The 17378-nt window shown below is 45.7% G+C and overlaps 1 protein-coding gene and 1 pseudogene across 2 annotated transcripts in view; both read right to left on the bottom strand.

Annotated features, from left to right (window-relative positions):
• The window catches only part of ABHD6 (abhydrolase domain containing 6, acylglycerol lipase), a 48389-nt gene that overhangs the window by 20129 nt on the left and 10882 nt on the right, over positions 1 to 17378 (bottom strand). Inside the window, exon 2 of the mRNA XM_080926225.1 lies at positions 8293 to 8436. Coding sequence (XP_080782351.1) covers positions 8293 to 8411 — 119 coding nt within the window. The 5' untranslated portion in view covers positions 8412 to 8436. The remainder of the gene's footprint in view (positions 1 to 8292; positions 8437 to 17378) is intronic.
• LOC308428466 (RAC-beta serine/threonine-protein kinase-like) lies at positions 4093 to 7158 on the bottom strand (annotated as a pseudogene). The gene is made up of 3 exons: positions 7138 to 7158; positions 4444 to 5534; positions 4093 to 4178 (listed from the first exon to the last, which is right to left on the bottom strand). The product of its transcript is annotated as an RAC-beta serine/threonine-protein kinase-like (transcript).

Below are 17378 nucleotides of genomic sequence, written 5' to 3'. Positions count from 1 at the left end.
TTGTCATAAGGAAACTCATCCTAACTATTTAGATGACACATGCTAATAAAAATTAAAACTGAAGACAAAATACCTTAACTTCAGCTCACCCTGCCCCTTGTGGAAAATAGGTCAGTTCTAATCTAGAGTGCTTCATTAGTCTTTTCTGTAAAATGAGGCTAATGCCAACTTGAAGGATCATATAAAAAATTAAACATTTCTAAACTTATAAAAAAATCTACTTGTCCTAATTCACTTTTTATTCCTGAGGTAGAGATCCATGACCAAAAGCAACTTAGAAAGGAAAGGACTGGGGCACAGTCCACAGAGGGAAGCCAAGGCAGGAACCCAGAGGCAGGAACTGAAGCAGAGCCTATGGAGTGCTGCTTACTGACCTGTTCTGTCTGTGTGTTATCAAACCCAGGACCACCAGCCCAGGCTGGCACCACCCACCGTGTGCTGAACCTTCCCATAGCATCATTTAGTCAAGAAAATGCCAATTTAATGGAGGCATTTTCTCAACTGAAGTTTCTTCTTCATGGATAACCCTAGTTTATATCAAGTTGACCAAAACCTAATCAAACCAAACCACTGCTCATCAAATGCGGATAGAAAAACCTACTGGGATTTAAGATGATTAGCCACTTAATTTAGGGGCTGTTGTACAAAATAAGACATCTATACAAGAAGAAAACCTTTCAACCCACAAATATGGTATATTCTATCAAATTAGGTGTCGTCAACTACCTCTCATGACTACTTTTTATATTTCTATGTGGAACGTTTTTACATTCTTTTTAAAATGTGTATGCACATGCTACCATGAGAATATGAAGGTCAAGGGACAACGTTCGGGAGTCACTTCTCTGCTTCCATTCTGGTTTCCAGGGGTCCAACTCAGTTTATCAGCATTGTGTGGCAAGGACCTTTATCCATTGAACAGCCATCTTCTTAGCTCCCATGTTATTTCTCAGATTTATTATCGGGTATTCATGCCACTGATTTTGATTATTGATTTTTCTTAGGTCCATATATATTGTGTGTATCAATATTGTGCATGCATGTATGAGTACCATCTGTGTGCCTGTTGGATCCCTTGGGACTGGTGTTAAGGATAGATAGGAGCCATTATGTGGGTGCTGGGAATTGAACCCAGGACCTTTACAATGAGCCATCTCTCTAGCTCTAGTTACTGATCTTGTATTCAGTAACTCATCCAAGTTCACTTTTGGTATGTGTGTACACATGTATCATGTGTGTGGGTGCATGTATTTATGTGTATGTGCTTGTGAAGGCCAGAGGTTGACACCAGATGTCTTTCTCAATTGCTTTTCCCCATATTTTTAAAGAAACATAGTCTCTCACTGATTTTGCTAAAATAGTGGCCAGTAGCCCAGGGATTCTCCCATCTCTGCTTCTCCAATACTAGGATTACAGATGTATGCAGCTTTACCCAGATTTTCTCATGGGTGCTGGAGATTAGAACTCAGGTCCTTATTCTCATGTGGTAAGCACTATGCCAATGGAGCCATCTTCCCACCCCCAAACTTCCCTATTCTAATTATCTATAGATTCTCCCAGACTTCCTATGTACACAATCCCGTCATTTGCAAACATAACTTATATCTTTATTTTTAATTCTCATTCTTTTTTATATTTTATTTATATAACCAAATGATTTGGTATGGTTGCTAACCTCAGTTTCATGACCAAGCTTCAATAGGAAACTTAGAAAATCTCAGACTTTTCGACAGTGAGACCAGTCTTGTTATTTATACTCTGCAGTGGGAACCAGAAACAGGACCCATCACACAGCATGGCCACAGTGCCACAGCTGTGCCCTCTGCTGACTCATGGGGAAACATTTGGCACTTCTGCAGGAGCCATGACAATATCAAGAGGGGTTGGCTGTGCTCCAGGAATACTCAGACCCAGAGAGAGCTGCCAAGAAGACTAGCTATGGCCTGTAGAGGACATGAGTCTCTGGTTCCTGAGCTGGGCAGATCCTAGAGGGAGTCAGGATGCTCAATGATTTCAAGCCCTTCTGCCCAAATAGTATGTGCCACAGGGCGGCTTCTAGCATCTGTTGTTCCTATTAGTGTGACAATATTAAAAAGTCACCTGAGTGCCCAGCCATGTTGGCATCTGCACTAGTAATCATGAGAGGCAGCCAAGCAGACGAAGGCCTTTGGAACAGTGTGACTAGGGAGTGTAAGTGAGGCGTGAGAAAGCTGTTGGTCCTATGGCAGCACCATGCAAATGCCTCTTGCAGCGAGGAGAATAGAAGGAAATGGGCCGTGCTTTCCAGTGCAGCAGAGGAAGCTACTCCTGGGACTTCTGGTGGCTTTCTGGGACAGCATCAGAAGCTGTTACTAAAATCTCAATCCCTCGTGTCACCATGCCATCTGGTGTGATCCAATAAGTATGCCAGGATTTCGTCCTCTTCAACTAGCTTAGTCTTCTTCTGTGTCTGCCGGCCAGTGCTGGGAGCTGGGTGTTGGGCACAGACAGGCTTTAGGATACCATTCAGTCACACTGACCACCAGGGGCTACAGGCTCTGCTCAGTGAACTCTCTGGCTTTGGGTGGTATCATTTGCTGATTGAAGCAAACTGTTTGCTCTGCAGTTCTGTTATGAAAGAAGAGCCAAAGATGGGAACAACCCATGGTCAACAGCTGAGGGATAATCAAAATGTGGTAGAATCATGCTAGCCTTGTTTTCTGCTTCTATAACAACAACAACAACAACAACACAAAACAAAATAAAACAACCCAAAAACCAAGAAAACCTAAAGACTGGGTGATTTGTAAAGGAAAGCAGTGTATTCAGGTTAATGGTTCTAGAGCAGTGGTTCTCTACCTGGGGCAGCGTGGCACATCAAATATCCTATGTATCAGATATCACATTATGATTCATAACAGTAGGCCAGAGTACATTGCTATGAAGTAGCAACGAGAATGATTTTGTGGTTGTGGTCACCCCACCACTAGGAACTGTATTAAAGGGCTGCAGCATTAGGAAGGTTGAGAACCACCGTTATAGAAATTAGGAAGTACCAGCCATCGTATGACTTCTTTTTTTTTTCCTGGTCTGAAATGAGTGTCTTTATTGCTCATACCGTACAAATATGGCGAGTAAGGAAAGGCTAGTAGGGATGGCAGAAAACTCTCTGATAAACAGACACACATAAAAGGTAAAAAGCAGATGACCCCCATAACCATCCCCAGCCGCCCCACCGTACTGCCTTTCTGAAACCCGACTATTCTGGGGGTGTGGTGGGAGAGCAGAACCAGGAAAACTCATTTTCAAACACTCAGAGATACTGAAGGAGAGGCATGGCCGGAGCAGCAGGCGAATGGCTGCACTTGCTGCAGCCCACGGGACCAGCACTCAGGCTGGGGCTGAGGCCTGAGCCCACCCACACAGTGCTGCATGCAGCTGTGGGCACCAGCATCCAGGAGCCTGACACACTCACTGCTAGGTCAGGGTGCACACTCGCACCCACAGCACTGACAACTCTCACTCAAACATTCGCTTTAAGGCTCCAGAACAGGGGCCCTGGAGATGAGGCGGCCTCCACCCCACTGTATACCAGAGACACTGTCCCCATCTCTGTCCCCATCTCTGTCCCCTCTCAGACCCCCGTCAAGCCCAAGGGGCCCAATACTGTCTCAGTGTGAGATATGTAACCACCAAGGTTGGTTTCCCTCTGCCCCAGGCAGAGAACGGAGCCATCCAAAGGGGCCCAGCGGGAGGCAAGGCTGGCTAGAAGGAAGCCCTGGCTGGGGGCAGGAAGGCCCCAAATGTTCCTCCTGCTTTATCGAGAATTAAGAGAGCAGCTTGGGAAGAAGAGGCAGGCTCAGGAGGCAGCTCCTGATCCTGGATCCCCCCCATGAAGATCCAAGGTCTTGACTCCATTCTCCATGGAACCAAACCCAGATCCCTCAGCTTCCAATGGCTTCTGCATGTCCCTGGACATTATTGCTTTTCTGTCCCAGGTGGGGCGGCAGCAGACAGATGCCCAGATGGCTGCATAGAAGGCTGCTGAGTGCTGGGGTGGGGACTTCTAGATGTGTCCTCTGCTGGCTTGCCTTTAAATTCAGGCTCCCCACGTCACCCTCTTGGAGGCTGGTGGTGATTAATGACCTCACTCTCTATCTTCCCAACAGCCTGTCCTTGGGCAGGTCCCCAGTCCTCATCTAGGAACAGAGGGGAGGCCAGAGCTGCCAGGACCACTAACTCTGAGCAAGAACCAAAGAAGAACCTGGATATGGGATGAGGGGACAGGGAAGGAAACAAACCAAAAGGCAAAATAGTTTTTTAAATTTTGTTTTGTTTTGTCTTTTAAAGCCACCCAGGCAGTGGATGATGGCCATGCTTGTGTCCTGGTGGCAGAGGACTGCTTTCTCTCAGATGCTGGCTGAGTAGGAGAACTGGAAGAAGTGTGTCCACTGGTCCAGTTACAGCGTGCCCAGGCTGTGATGGACAGGGCGGTGAATTCATCATCGATTTACCTTGTGTCCACTTCTGAAGTGAGCCGTGGTTTGATGGTAGCAGGAGCTTTTTCTGTACCACATCCTGCTAGTTGATGCTGAGAAAGAACCGAAGCTCCATGGCCTCCTTTGCATCACTAGGATGACCTCCACTGAGCCTCTGCTTAGGGTCCTTTATCAGCAGCCCAGCCAGCAGGGAGAGAAGCGGATCTCCCCCATGAGGATGAGCTCGAAGAGGCGCTCACGGTCCTGGTTGTAGAAGGGCAGGTGGCCGCACGTCATCTCGTACATGACCACGCCCAGCCCCCACCAGTCCACTGCCCAGCTGTAGTCACTGTCCTCTGGCACTTCAGGCACCAAGTACTCCGGGGTAACACAGAAGGTTTTCATGGTGGCTCCATCACTGATGCCCTCTTCGCACAAGACAAAGTCAGTGATCTTGAGCGGCTGTCTCTGTCCAGCATAAGGTTTTCCAGCTTCATGTCATAGTACATCACATCCCTGAGTGCAAGTACTCCAGAGCTGACATAATCTCTGCTCCATAAAAACAGCTCACTCCCATTGGCACACACATCGCAAAGCACAGGCAGTCGTGGGTCTGGAAGGCGTACTTCAGGGCTGTAAGGAAGGGGTACCTGGTATTCTGTGGGACCTGGCTCTCTGTGACTGTGAGAGCAGCTTCATCCTTTGCAATGATGACCTCCTTCAGCAGGACCATCATGACATAATAGCAGCCTTCTCTTGAACTAGAATGACTTAGCTGAAGGTGCACTTGCCAAGGAGTTTGAGATAATCGAAGTCATTCATGGTCACTTTGGCCTGTGCCTTGTTGACAGCTACCTGTCAATATCATCTCAGATGTAGAAGAGTCACTGGGGGAGCCACACTTGTAATTCAAGGCATCCCCACCTGGGCCCCACTGCTTCAGACATGCTTGTTGGCTACCATCTGGATAGCTCACATCCACTCTGAATCTCTTATCTGGAGAGTCTACACGGAAGGTCCTCTCAATGACTGTATCCACTGCAGGTAGTATATGACAAAGGTGTTGGGTTGTGGCCTCTTAGGGTGACAGATTGTACTATATCCAAGGGGCCTCCTGCATGTCCTGCTGCCCTGAGCTCTCTCAAGCTAGGTGACAGCGTGTTAATGCTGACACCATAAATAAGGTATCTGTCATCAAAGAAGGCTGGCTCCACAAATGTGGTGAATACATCAAGAACTGGAGGCCCCGGTACTTCCTTCTGAAGAGTGATAGATCTTTCATTGGTTATGAGGAGAGGTCCAAGGCCCCTGACCAGACCTTACTTTCCCCCAACCCCAAGACAATTTCTCTGTAGCAGAATGCCAGCAGATGGTGTGACTTCTGTTTGGCTTTTGGTCAAGATTTTCTGCTGTTTCAACTCATGACAAGAAGCCAAAGGGCAAGTGGCCACATACTAAAAACAAATTATGAGGTGCTGCCTTGACTTACCACAACCAACTCCCATGTGTCATGAATTCAATCTCAGCAGAACAGCCTTAATCTCTCTAAATGACCTAATGCTCTCTTGCAGCCCTTTCAACACTGTTCCATTGGGAATGAACCATCAACAAGGGTTTGGGAAGTGCAAACCCTCTTAATATGAGGTGGGTACAACGAAAAATCATTCTGCAAACCATAATAAAAAAAACAAGTACTGACACCCAAGATAGTGCACATGGAACTTGGTGGGACAAGCCTGTAATCCCAGCAGTGGGAAGGCTGAGGCAGGAGGATCACACATTTACTTAGTGTGAACTCTGTGTTACTTAGTCATGATAGTATGAAACTGCAAATACAATGAAACCACTCAACTGTATACACTTTCATTCAGCCATATGCATGTCATGGTACACATGCAGACTGCATTCTGTTTCAAGCCCATTCACTTAATGATGGCATCTGTGTGCAAAGGAGCATGGACCTTGGTAGGACCGTGGAGTGGAGACACGGCTCTGAGCTCAACATGGCCAGGACCACCCAGGAGCATTGGTGATGTAGTAAGGACAGTAGAATTCACGCAGCTAGAGGTCTAATTTGTCAATGCAAGAGGAGGGTCACCTCCCAGGAGGTGGCAGCTTCACCCACACAGAAAAGGCAGAAAGAATGAAAGACCATAAACCATTTTGTCCTATTTGCTGCTTTCCAAGGCTTGGAGCCTGAGCAGCCGGTGGAAAATTCCATGAGCCAGTGAAACAAAAGGGAGCCAGAAAGGAGAGCAGATAGAGGGCATCCACCTCCTGGCACCCTTCTCTTGAAAGACTCCCCTAACTGCCCCATAAATCTCCTGGGGTTTATGCACAGTATGGAGAAGAACCGGGTCTATTTCATAATCACTTCATCAGTGTTACAGAAAAAAAAATCAATGAAGCACTGTCTTTCCAAGTGCTAAATTTTTAAGACCTAGGACTACAAGTCAGCACCAGAGGCCGTGTCCACATGCATGGGCCCTGGGTTCTGTCCTTTGATGGGCAACAACAACTAGGCGAAAATTTAGTATGACTATTTAAGGTAACTGTAGTAAGAATTCAAGAATTGTGGTTACTTTAAAAAGCACAGAAATGTTTTAAGAACATGTTTTAATCCCAGGTGTGGAGAAATGGAGCTGTTTCAGACTATCCACAGCAGCTAACCATGACTTGCCTCATGCTCTCGTAGAGGCATGATGTTCCCAGGTACAGACAGTTTCTGCAATTGTGTGAGTTTTAGAATTCTGAGAATTTTTCATAGGGTATATAAATGCTAGACCCTTGATAGGCGGGGTTGGTAGTTGGTGGTAATTTAGAGGTGGTTGTGATTTGTTAGCAGTTGGGCTCAAAGAAACAAAAGGAAAGAAATGAGATTCAGGTCTCTCTCCCTCTCTCCCTCCCTCCCTCTCCTTCTCCCCCTTCCTCTATCCTTCTTTCTCTCCTATCTAATAATACGGGATGAAACTGAAAAAAGATGGGAGAAGAAAAATCCACAAAGTAGTAAAGCTTGCTACAGGTAACTATGTTTACTTTTACTTTTATTCATTACTTAGAGTTCATGGCAAGTTTTTCATGTTTCAGTAGAAGCATTTATATCACTTTCTAAATACAGATTTAAAAGACAGGTGTGTTGACTCACTCCTGTAACCCCAGCACTTGGGCAGCAGGAACAAGAGGGTCCTGAGTTCAAAATCATGCTCAGCCACCCATGTAGTGGAGCATGCCTTCACTCCTATCTCTTCCAAGGCAGAGGCATGCAGATCTCCGTGAGTTCGAGGCCAGCCTGTTCTACACAGAATTCCAGACTAACCACAGCTACATACTGAGATCCTGTGCCCAAACCCAAAGAAGACAGTCAAACACCTAAGAGTTCCAGAGTCTGCCACATGTGCTCCTGCCACTGAGGGCTCCCAGTGCTTCCGAGGCATGTCTCAGTGACTAGAAATATTCTATCTGCTTTGAAGCCGCTTCCAGTTCAAGAACATTTAAAACTCAAAAGAGAAGCTGGAGAGATAGCTCAGTGGTTAGCAGCACTCACTGCTGTCTCAGAGGACTATGTATATGGCAGGCTATCAGTATCTATAATTCCAACTTCAGGACACCCAACACCCTTTTCTAGCTTCTGTGGGTGCATAGACATGCTCACAAGCAAACACCCACACACATGAAAATAACTATTATAAAATAACTTATTTTTAAAAACTTTAAAAAGATTTCAAAACAAGATGTATGTCCTTCTTTTCTAGGTTAAAAATATTTCATGACAAGATGACAAACAATGTCCAGGCCAGGATAAAGAGGGATGACAATGTTGTGACACTTTACTTACCAATAATAGATTCTTATCAGCGCTGAAGGCCACAGGAGGAAAGAAGCGACGAACGCCAGGATTGGAATGGCCAGGGTTCCACCCGCAATCACAAACATGTTAACCACGTCGAGATCCATCCTGCTCCTTGAGGCTTGTTGACACCTGCAGAGGTTGAAGAGAGGGCAGGGGTATTGAAACCAAAACACTCAAAAAGGAAAGGACCCTGAGTCAGGAGACAGGTGCCTGCAGAACTAACCGTAGCAGGGAGGTATGACCAGGCTGACTTGGAAGGATTTTCAAAAAGTGAAAATCAACACTCCAGTGCACACTGCAGGGTGGCTGGAGATACCCCAGAACCTAATGGGTACCAGACAGTAGTCGTGCGACAGTGCTCAGGCTATGAGGGGGTGTGGGGGAGGGATGGCGGAGGCGGGACTCTGTATAGACTGGTATCTACTACTCAGCCCTAAAAGTTCAGGAGAAAGTAACATATATAAAACAACTATGATGTATCATCCCTTCCAGTTTTCTTCAGTTTGAAATCATTTATTTTTATTGATTAATTGATTGAGACAGACCTCACTATGTAACCTAGGCTGCCTTGAAACTCATTATGTAGCTTAGGTAGGCCTAGAAGGGCTGCAGAGATTTTTCGTGGTTAGGGGCTCTTGCTGGTGTGGGCTCTTAGTGCCTACAATGGGGCTTACAACCATCTGAAACTCTGGTTCCAGAGGATCTGGTGCCTCCTTCTTCCTTCCTCAGGCACCAGACACGGACTTGTGCACATACATACATGGAGGCAAAACACCCATGTACTTAAAATTTAAAAGTATAACCACATGAGAGAGGAGTAGAGGAGTAACACCCATTTCACAGATGAAGCAGTGCAGCAGGGAGACATCACCCTGGTCTGCTCATGCTCCTGTCCTCTGAGCTGCTTAGTCACCAGAAGCAGTTTTCCCAGCATGCTTCAGTCACTGGCCTGCTGGGCTACAATGTATGTTCTTTTGTAGTGCCTGAAACAGCACAAAGCAAACACAAGTACAAACAGACTAAAGAAAAGCAAGGTTACAAGATGGGATTGATCCTGTGTAACGTGTTTTAGGGAAGGAAAATCATTCCCTACAATGCTACAAGAGACTGAAAATTTCCCCAGAAAATAAGTCATTACAAAACCCCTTAGAGTTGCCTATTATATTCAAGGTACAGGGGCTGGGGAAAGAGGTATAGCTCAGAACAGATGTGTAAAAGTCTGCAGGCTGTAGGTTGTGATTCTCATGTGAACTGATGGGAACCAGAACTTAACTTTAAGATAACGTCCCTATCACAGGATGTCCTTAGAACGTGCCAAGAGCCACTGTGATTCAGACTCCTGAGCTGGGGAGTTAATTACACAATGTCCCTGCAGTCTAGAAGTTAGAACATGTGATGCCCAAGGTCATGGTCATCACGAGGTCTGATACTGGAGATGGTAGGCAGACAGAGAGAAGAACTTTCCTCTGCTGCTGTCTGCTGTGGAAGGGAGTTCTACTAGGATCCATCTTCAGAGAAGGAACTCTTGTGTGGCAGGATCAACTTAACAAGGTTTGGGCTTCCCCAGAGAACCCATACACTCTCCAAGACAAGGTCAAACAAAGCCAGGCCCCGAGTAACCTATGCTTTCTGACTGCCATGTTTTCTAGTGGTTCTCAATCTGTGGGTCACAATCCTTCTGCGGTCAAATGACCTTTTCCCAGGGGTCACATATCAGATATCCTGCATAGCAGATGTTTATATTATGATTCCTAACAGTAGCAGAATTACAGTTATGAAGTATCAACAGAACAGTTTTATGGTTGAGATCACCACCATGTGAGGAACTGAATTAAAGGGTCACAGCATTAGGAAGGTTGAGAGCCACTGATTGAGACAAAGAACAGACAACATTTTCCATCTTTGCAATATCCTTCACTACATATGATGCCTAGATTTCCTTTGGGAGGCTCTTCTACCCTGCTGGTGCTTATTAAAGACGTCCTTAGGACTCAGGACACTAAAGACAGGAAAGACAAAACCTTAAGAACAAAGACTACTAATTACCAAAAATCAAAAGACCACATCAAGGTGTTACCTGACTATGTAACTTTCCAGACTATGGCCCCATACATAGGACAATGCTTGGCGGCTTAAGTCAGGCTTCAGTGGCACATAGCTTAAGTCAGGCTTCAGTGACATATAGCTTAAGTCAGGCTTCAGTGACATATAGCTTAAGTCAGGCTTCAGTGACATATAGCTTAAGTCAGGCTTCAGTGGCACATGGCTTAAGTCAGGCTTCAGTGGCATATAGCTTTGGGCAATACTAATACTCCCTAAACAACTTATCTCTGCCAGTCAAGTCCTGTCAAAGCCAGATAGCAGCTCTGAGGACAGCAAGTTCAGTGGATCTCTGTGCCTGGGAACTCCTGGAAGTCTTTAGTTAGCCAGTGACACTGTTCCCACCATTTATCTTAACAGTGTGTATATGTGTATAAGCACCTGTTTTTTTTTAATGAGTTTGTTTTTATGTGCATTGGTGTTTTGCCTATATGTATGTGTACGTGAGGGTGTCAAATCTTGGAGTTACAGACAGTTGTGAGCTGCCCTGTGGGCACTGGGAATTGAACCTGGGTCTTCTGGCAGAGCAGCCAGTGCCTGAACTGCTGACCCACCTCTCCAGTCTGCCGATCATTTATTTCAACAGATTGTGTGTGTGTGTGTGTGTGTGTGTGTGTATGTAAGTGTGTGTGTGTAGTGTGTGTGTATGTGTGTAGTGTGTATGTGTGTGTGTGTGTCATGAGGCAGGAACATGCCTCAACAAACATGTGGAGGTCAGAGAACAATTTGCAGGTTTAATATGCAGCTCAAATTTCTGTAATAATGTGTGGCAGTGAGGACTTTTACCACTGAACCATTCTTTGGCTCTTAATGGCAGAGCCAGGGATACTGGTTGATGACAGGGATACTGGTTGATGACAACTGGTAGACATTTACCATGTGTAGTCCCAGGTTTGATCCCTGGTTCTGCAAGAAAACAAAGGAAATGCTAACTGGTTGGTGTGTGGTTCTGAGGTTGTGGTATGCAAGTTGTTGTATGGTAGGGCACAGTCACCGGTTGGAGGGGCACTAGATTTCGGGGCATTCCAGCCCCCACCTCTTCTACACATCTGCTCTGAGACCCCACTCTCCTCCCCTGTCTACCTAATCTGGTGATTTAACATTTCTAGAGTTAATCAGGCAATCAAAGAACCAGATCTAATTAATCCTCCCATAAATCTCATGTCCTTTTACAGTTTCCCAGAAGCATTTAAATGGACGGCTCTTGTTACCAGATAATATTTGTTAGTCTTTCCACTGATCTATGGTATAAATAGGACCCAGGAACCCTGCAGCGCAGGGTGAGGAAAGGTGACTGTGCTCGGTGCACAGGACAGGAGGTGGTTATGGCTCTGCCTCAATATATGCCTTTGTGGTTTTGTTTGACTTTCGATGTAATCAGCGAATTTGAGAATTTATTCTCTGTACAAAACCAAAAAGAACAAAATAGAGGAGGAGAAGAAGGAAGAAGAGTTGGCCAGTCTTGCCGTCAGTGGGGAGAGTCACAGAGCCACGCTCCAGAACAGAGCCTACACTCAGCCTCCGCTGCCACATGTTAACACAGGAGCTGTATGTTCAGGGCCTTTGTCACTGTAAACGAGAATGGAGAGGAATTGGATAGAGGTTGGACAGGAGATCCAGCAGACTGTAGATCCAAATAAGTCCTGCATGAGGGAAGTCACTGGGATCAGAAATCAGGCATTTCAGAACTCTCTAATGCCCCCGACTTGAATGCTAAGGATCTTGAGCAATGACACACTTCAGGGAATGAAGCAATACACAAGAGTAAACAGAAGACAGAAACACTTTCACTGACTCCTGCCTTCTATACACGTCCAACCTGCCCCTCGAGTCACAGGTATTCCCAGCTACAGCCCACACAGTAGCAACAGTGTCATTACGGTGCCAAAAGGCTGGATATCTGGACAACCATCTGGAGTCCATCAAATCTGACAAACTAGTCTTGGTCTGTGATTGTTATGCAGGTGAGGGCAGGCACAAGACAAGGCGAGGCCTGTGATTGGACAGTGAAAAAATAAAGCACAGTTTTGGAAACACAGGAGAGATTGGAGAGGAGAAGGAGGCCAAGATGGAGGAGAGAGAAGACAATCCATCTCTGTGTGGCTTTAATAGCCACAGGGAGCTGTGACTGTCTTATACGGGATGGACTGTTACAGTCTCATCTAGGTGGGCAGTTTATATCAATATCAGTTGGCTCTGAGTTTACTGTATTTTGTGGAGTGAGAATTTACTGATATAAATCTGACTGATGAATTACAAGTCTCAAGAGTTTTGGTTTTACTGGGTTACTGGGAGAGGGTGGCCACTGCTGGGACCAGAGAGTTGGTGGCAGACTGGGATAAAAATTGGAAACTTAGCGAGTCGGATGAAGACGCTTTGAGAGCTCCGGGATAGAGAGTCTGCGAGTCCGGCTGAGATGAAAATACCCCGAAAATGCCGTGTGGCTGTATGATGCCGGCGGTAGCGAGGGTTGGTGGTATTTGTTATTGCTACATTGGTCTGTCTATAAAAGACAGCATCTGTAAAAGATAATGTCTTTTACAACAAAAGACAGTAACTGTGACCAGTTATGGTAACAAGCACAGTCAAAGAGCAAAAAGAGCAGTCTCCATGGAGTCTAACTCTCCTGTGCCAGCACGTGCTCGTTAACATCTTTTTCCCACTCTCTCTCAAACCATGATGAGAAGGGCACCTGGTTGGTAAGCAGCATGCCTCCGGCTCTCCCTCCCTGCAGGCCTTCCTACTTCATGCCTCTGCCTCTCCCATGCAGCACTTTCTGGAGTTCAACGACCTCCCAGACACCTGCTAAACTTCTGCAGAACTTCGTCCACACACGCTAACTCACTGACAACCTCTGCAATCTTGTTCATTCCTTATGCCTCCTGGTGTGTTTTAAAAACTACTCGATGCTGCTATATCTCTTTAGTTATGAAATGTAAAAATTCTTCCCATAAAGCTTAACATTGGAAAAATAGTTCTTATTATGCTGAGTGGTGGTGACATATTCCTTTAATCCCAACACTTGAGAGGCAGAGGCAGGTGGATCTCTGCCTCTGGTCTATAGAATGAGTTCCAGGACAGTCAGGGCTACAGAGAAACCCTGTCTCAAAAAGCAAGGGCGGGGGGAGGGAAAGAGACTGTTATTTTTATTTTGTGGATATGGACATTTTGCCTTCGTGTATGCCTATGTACCATGTGGATGCACTGTTGAGTAAGGCCGGAAGAGGGTGGTTGATCTCCTGAAAGGAACTGGAGTTATAAATGGTCATGAGCCACCACGAGGGTGCTGGGAACTGAACCCTGGTATTCTGCAAAAACAATTAAGTGATCAAGGGCTAAGCCATATCTCTAGTCCTAAAAAAATACAGATTTTAGCTACACCTCATGACACAGACCTATAATCCCAGCTCCATGGAACGCAAGGCTAGAGGATCATTTATTACTGAAGGACTTCCTAGACTAAGTAGTAAGTTCCGGGCCAGCTTGGGCAGCTTAGCAGGATCTTCTCACAAAATCAATTTGATGGAACTGGGGATATGGCTCAGTGGTAGAACAAGTTCAATTCCCACTGTGGGGAGAATATTACAGTTAAAACACTATAAAGAAAAGAATATAGGAAGAGAAAAACTATGTTCTTAAAATCTGAGTGCAGTCTGGCTGGTCAATAATGCTGCATCTCCACAGAGTCCTGAACTAGTTCCTGGAAAGAGAAACTGAGTCTTGAACGTTTCCCTGAAGAGCTACAGCTAAGACAGCCCTGGGTTGTTCTCCTCCACCGTCTCTGCGAGCACCTGGTCTCCTCAACTCGGGTTGAGCTCATTCCTACTCTGGAATTGTAGCTCCAACAGCTGCACCTCAACATTCTCCTCATTTTCTCCTGGATAATCCTAGAGGCTTTCTCTCCCCTGTCACTCCCAGGATACAGGTTTTCCTTCACATTTCCCTAACGCCTGCTCGACTAGTCCACAACACTAAGCTACGCCTCTGACACAGCTCTTACTGTTTCTGCTGACAGTTCCCCCATCCATCTAACCTCCTCAGTGCCGACATACCTTCCATTCTTCATATCTGTTTATTAGATGAGAAACATAATCGTGAGAAGACACCAGCACAGAGATCAATTTGTCTGAGTCTGTGGAAATCTGTCATGTAAGTTTAAATAACTTCTGTGGCAAAGTGCTTGTATAACATGTATGCATTCCTAGGTTCGATGGTCAGTAAGTTTACATAATATACTAATTTAGTAGAATCCAAAGTTCACTTCTGAACTACAATAACTGTCTTTCAAGCACTCAAAAGCCACAAGTAGATAGGCACACCCACTCAGGAACACACAGCAGGGAGTCACACTGGGATGGCCCCTTACAAGCAACTGAATAGGCCAGTTTGGTTCAGAGTTTAGTGGGACTATTGATAAGAGCAATTCACATCAGATACTGAACTGTCCAAGCCAGACTTGCTCCCTTCGCTGTACACTGGAACCAGGCCCTCCTGGCTCCTCCTCCATGATGCTGTTATGATACACGAGGCATCCTTCCAGCACCAGCTCCTGGGAGACTCATCTTAGTTCTTTCAAGGATCCAGCTGTGCAGTCTGAGTTTAACACCCTCAGATAAAACGAGAGTCATCCCATATGGTCCTAACTCAGCCTCCTACTATCAACTCACCGCATGTCTTGCTTATATCCCAACAAGCCAGCTTCCTGACCCATGTACACTGCTTCCTGCTCTGTCCCCTCTGATCCTGTTCTCCTAGCTAACTGATAAACAACTCCCTGCCTCTAGGGCTGGTTCCAGCGACACATTCCCCAGTAGAACACTGTCATTCCTGTTTAGACACACTTTATATCAGAGATTCAGGATGGTCTTTGGCAACAGCAGGAACTTTTAGACTGTATCCTGACGTTCTGAACACCATTCCCCCAAGTACTTCGTCACTTAGCACAGGCGGCCCTCACAGGTTGGCCCAGCCTTGAGAAGGTCAATCCTGTTTTAGATACTCTAATATATTAAAAATTCACACTTACTATTCAAGGAGCAGACTCCTAATGTCGCTGGCTTTGGCAGGAGTGGAAAATGAGGTTCTGTGATCACAGGAAGTAAAATAACAAATCATTAAACTATCATGAAGAATATAATATGTTTGGATGTATTGGCAGCCAGCTAGATCTGGCTGTGGTAGAGCAAAGAGCTCTCTCAATACCCAGAAAATTTGCATATCCTACGACTTTATAGTCCACCTCTAGCTCAAGCCACCTCCCCAACTAGGTAAAAGTGCACAGAGGGCAGGGCATCTAGATAACTGCTTAAGCCTGGGAGGGCTAAAAGGGTCTAAGGTGAAAGTGTCAACAGGTCAGGTACATGGACTGACCACCACCAGCACGGTCTGAAGAGGCACGGGCCACAAAGCTTAATGAATCGCCTCACGTAAAGATCTAGAGTTGTCCTTCCTCATTTGGACTAGGGCTCACCTAACTGCTACCTTCTAAAAGGAGCAAAGAGAGAAGGAGAGGGGGAGGGGAAGGGGGAGATAACCATGGTGAAGGAGGCAATCCTGCTACAGGAGTGACCAGTGAGCAGAGGTCAAAATGCTCACAAACAGGGCTTAGAGGAATGGAAGGCAAAAACTCCACAGCAAAGTGTGAGGAGATGGGAGGGGAAGTTAGGCCCAAGACCCAAAAGCCTATCAGACAAGTTAGCATTAAACATGAGAAACAAACCAGGAAACATCTAGATGAAATCACAATAACTCTGAAAATGTCTCCCATGGAGTAGGCCATTCTAAGACACACACACTTCCAGAGACCATAACAAAACATGTTAAAATAATATATCAGTATTACGAGGGTAATAAGTTGATACATAAAATCACTTTTTAAAGTCCACTTGGGGAGAGCACATAAACAAGGTCAAAAGTTGCCAACAGACATCTTGCAGTAGACAGCTTCCTTAGAGTATGGAAAGCCCCTGCAGGCCTAGAGCCCGTAGGGAAAGTGAGTTAAGTGACCTGGAGAACTCAGGAAGGGAATGAAATCAGCTCTTCAACCCCTGAAAAGATGCTTAGCCTCACTCACAGTAAGACACAGGCAAACTAAGGTCATGGGTTGAGGCTCTCACCTCTCATTAGCAACAACACTCTTGCTCAGCAAAAATGCATCATAGCCCACGGAGTGAGGCTGTACAGACGCAGATGCTCTCAAATCCTGGACCAGCTTACACACCTTTCCACAAACTCCATGGGACGGCAATGTGTCAAAACCTGTTCCTTCCCTTGACCTTGCAACGCCCGTTTTCTTCCAGAAACTCACCCTTGGGTCCAGGTAAGTGCTGGCACAGCTTTACAATTTTTTAGATTATATAGAGCCATTAAATACAAGTTAAAATGATTGGACATCAACATAAAATAAAGGGAAATACAACCAGGCATTATGGTGCATGATTTTAATCCCAGTGCTTGGGAAGCAGAGGTCTGTGGATCTGTTAGAAGCCAGCCTGGTCTATGCAGTGATTTCCAAGCCAGCAGGGGTACTTACTGAGATCTTGTCTTTTAAATAGGAGAGTACTACCAGCTTTTAATGGTTCTGGTCTCTACTCTTTTTTTTTTTTTTTTTTTAAGATTTATTTATTTCATGTATGTGGGTACACTGTCGCTATCTTCAGACACACCAGAAGAAGGCACTGGATCCCATTACAGCTGGTTGTGAGCCACCATGTGGTTGCTGGGAATTGAACTCAGGACCTCTGGAAGAGCAGCCAGTGCCACTGAGCCATCTCTCCACACACACACCCTTTTTAAGAATTACATTTATTTGAGGATCGAGAAATGCTCGTTGCTTAATAGCACTGGCTGCTTTGCAGAGGACCTGGGCTCAGTTCCCAGCACCCATATGGGGCCTGAACCTGTAACTCAAGTTTCACTGGCTCTGATACCCTCTGCTGTCCTCCACAGGCAGTAGGTACACACATGATCCA

The sequence above is a fragment of the Micromys minutus genome, assembly GCF_963924665.1.
Source record: "Micromys minutus genome assembly, chromosome: 12".
NCBI lineage: Eukaryota > Metazoa > Chordata > Mammalia > Rodentia > Muridae > Micromys > Micromys minutus.
Note: the sequence above shows the minus strand (reverse complement) of the source record. Positions and strands in the feature narration are given on the sequence as shown.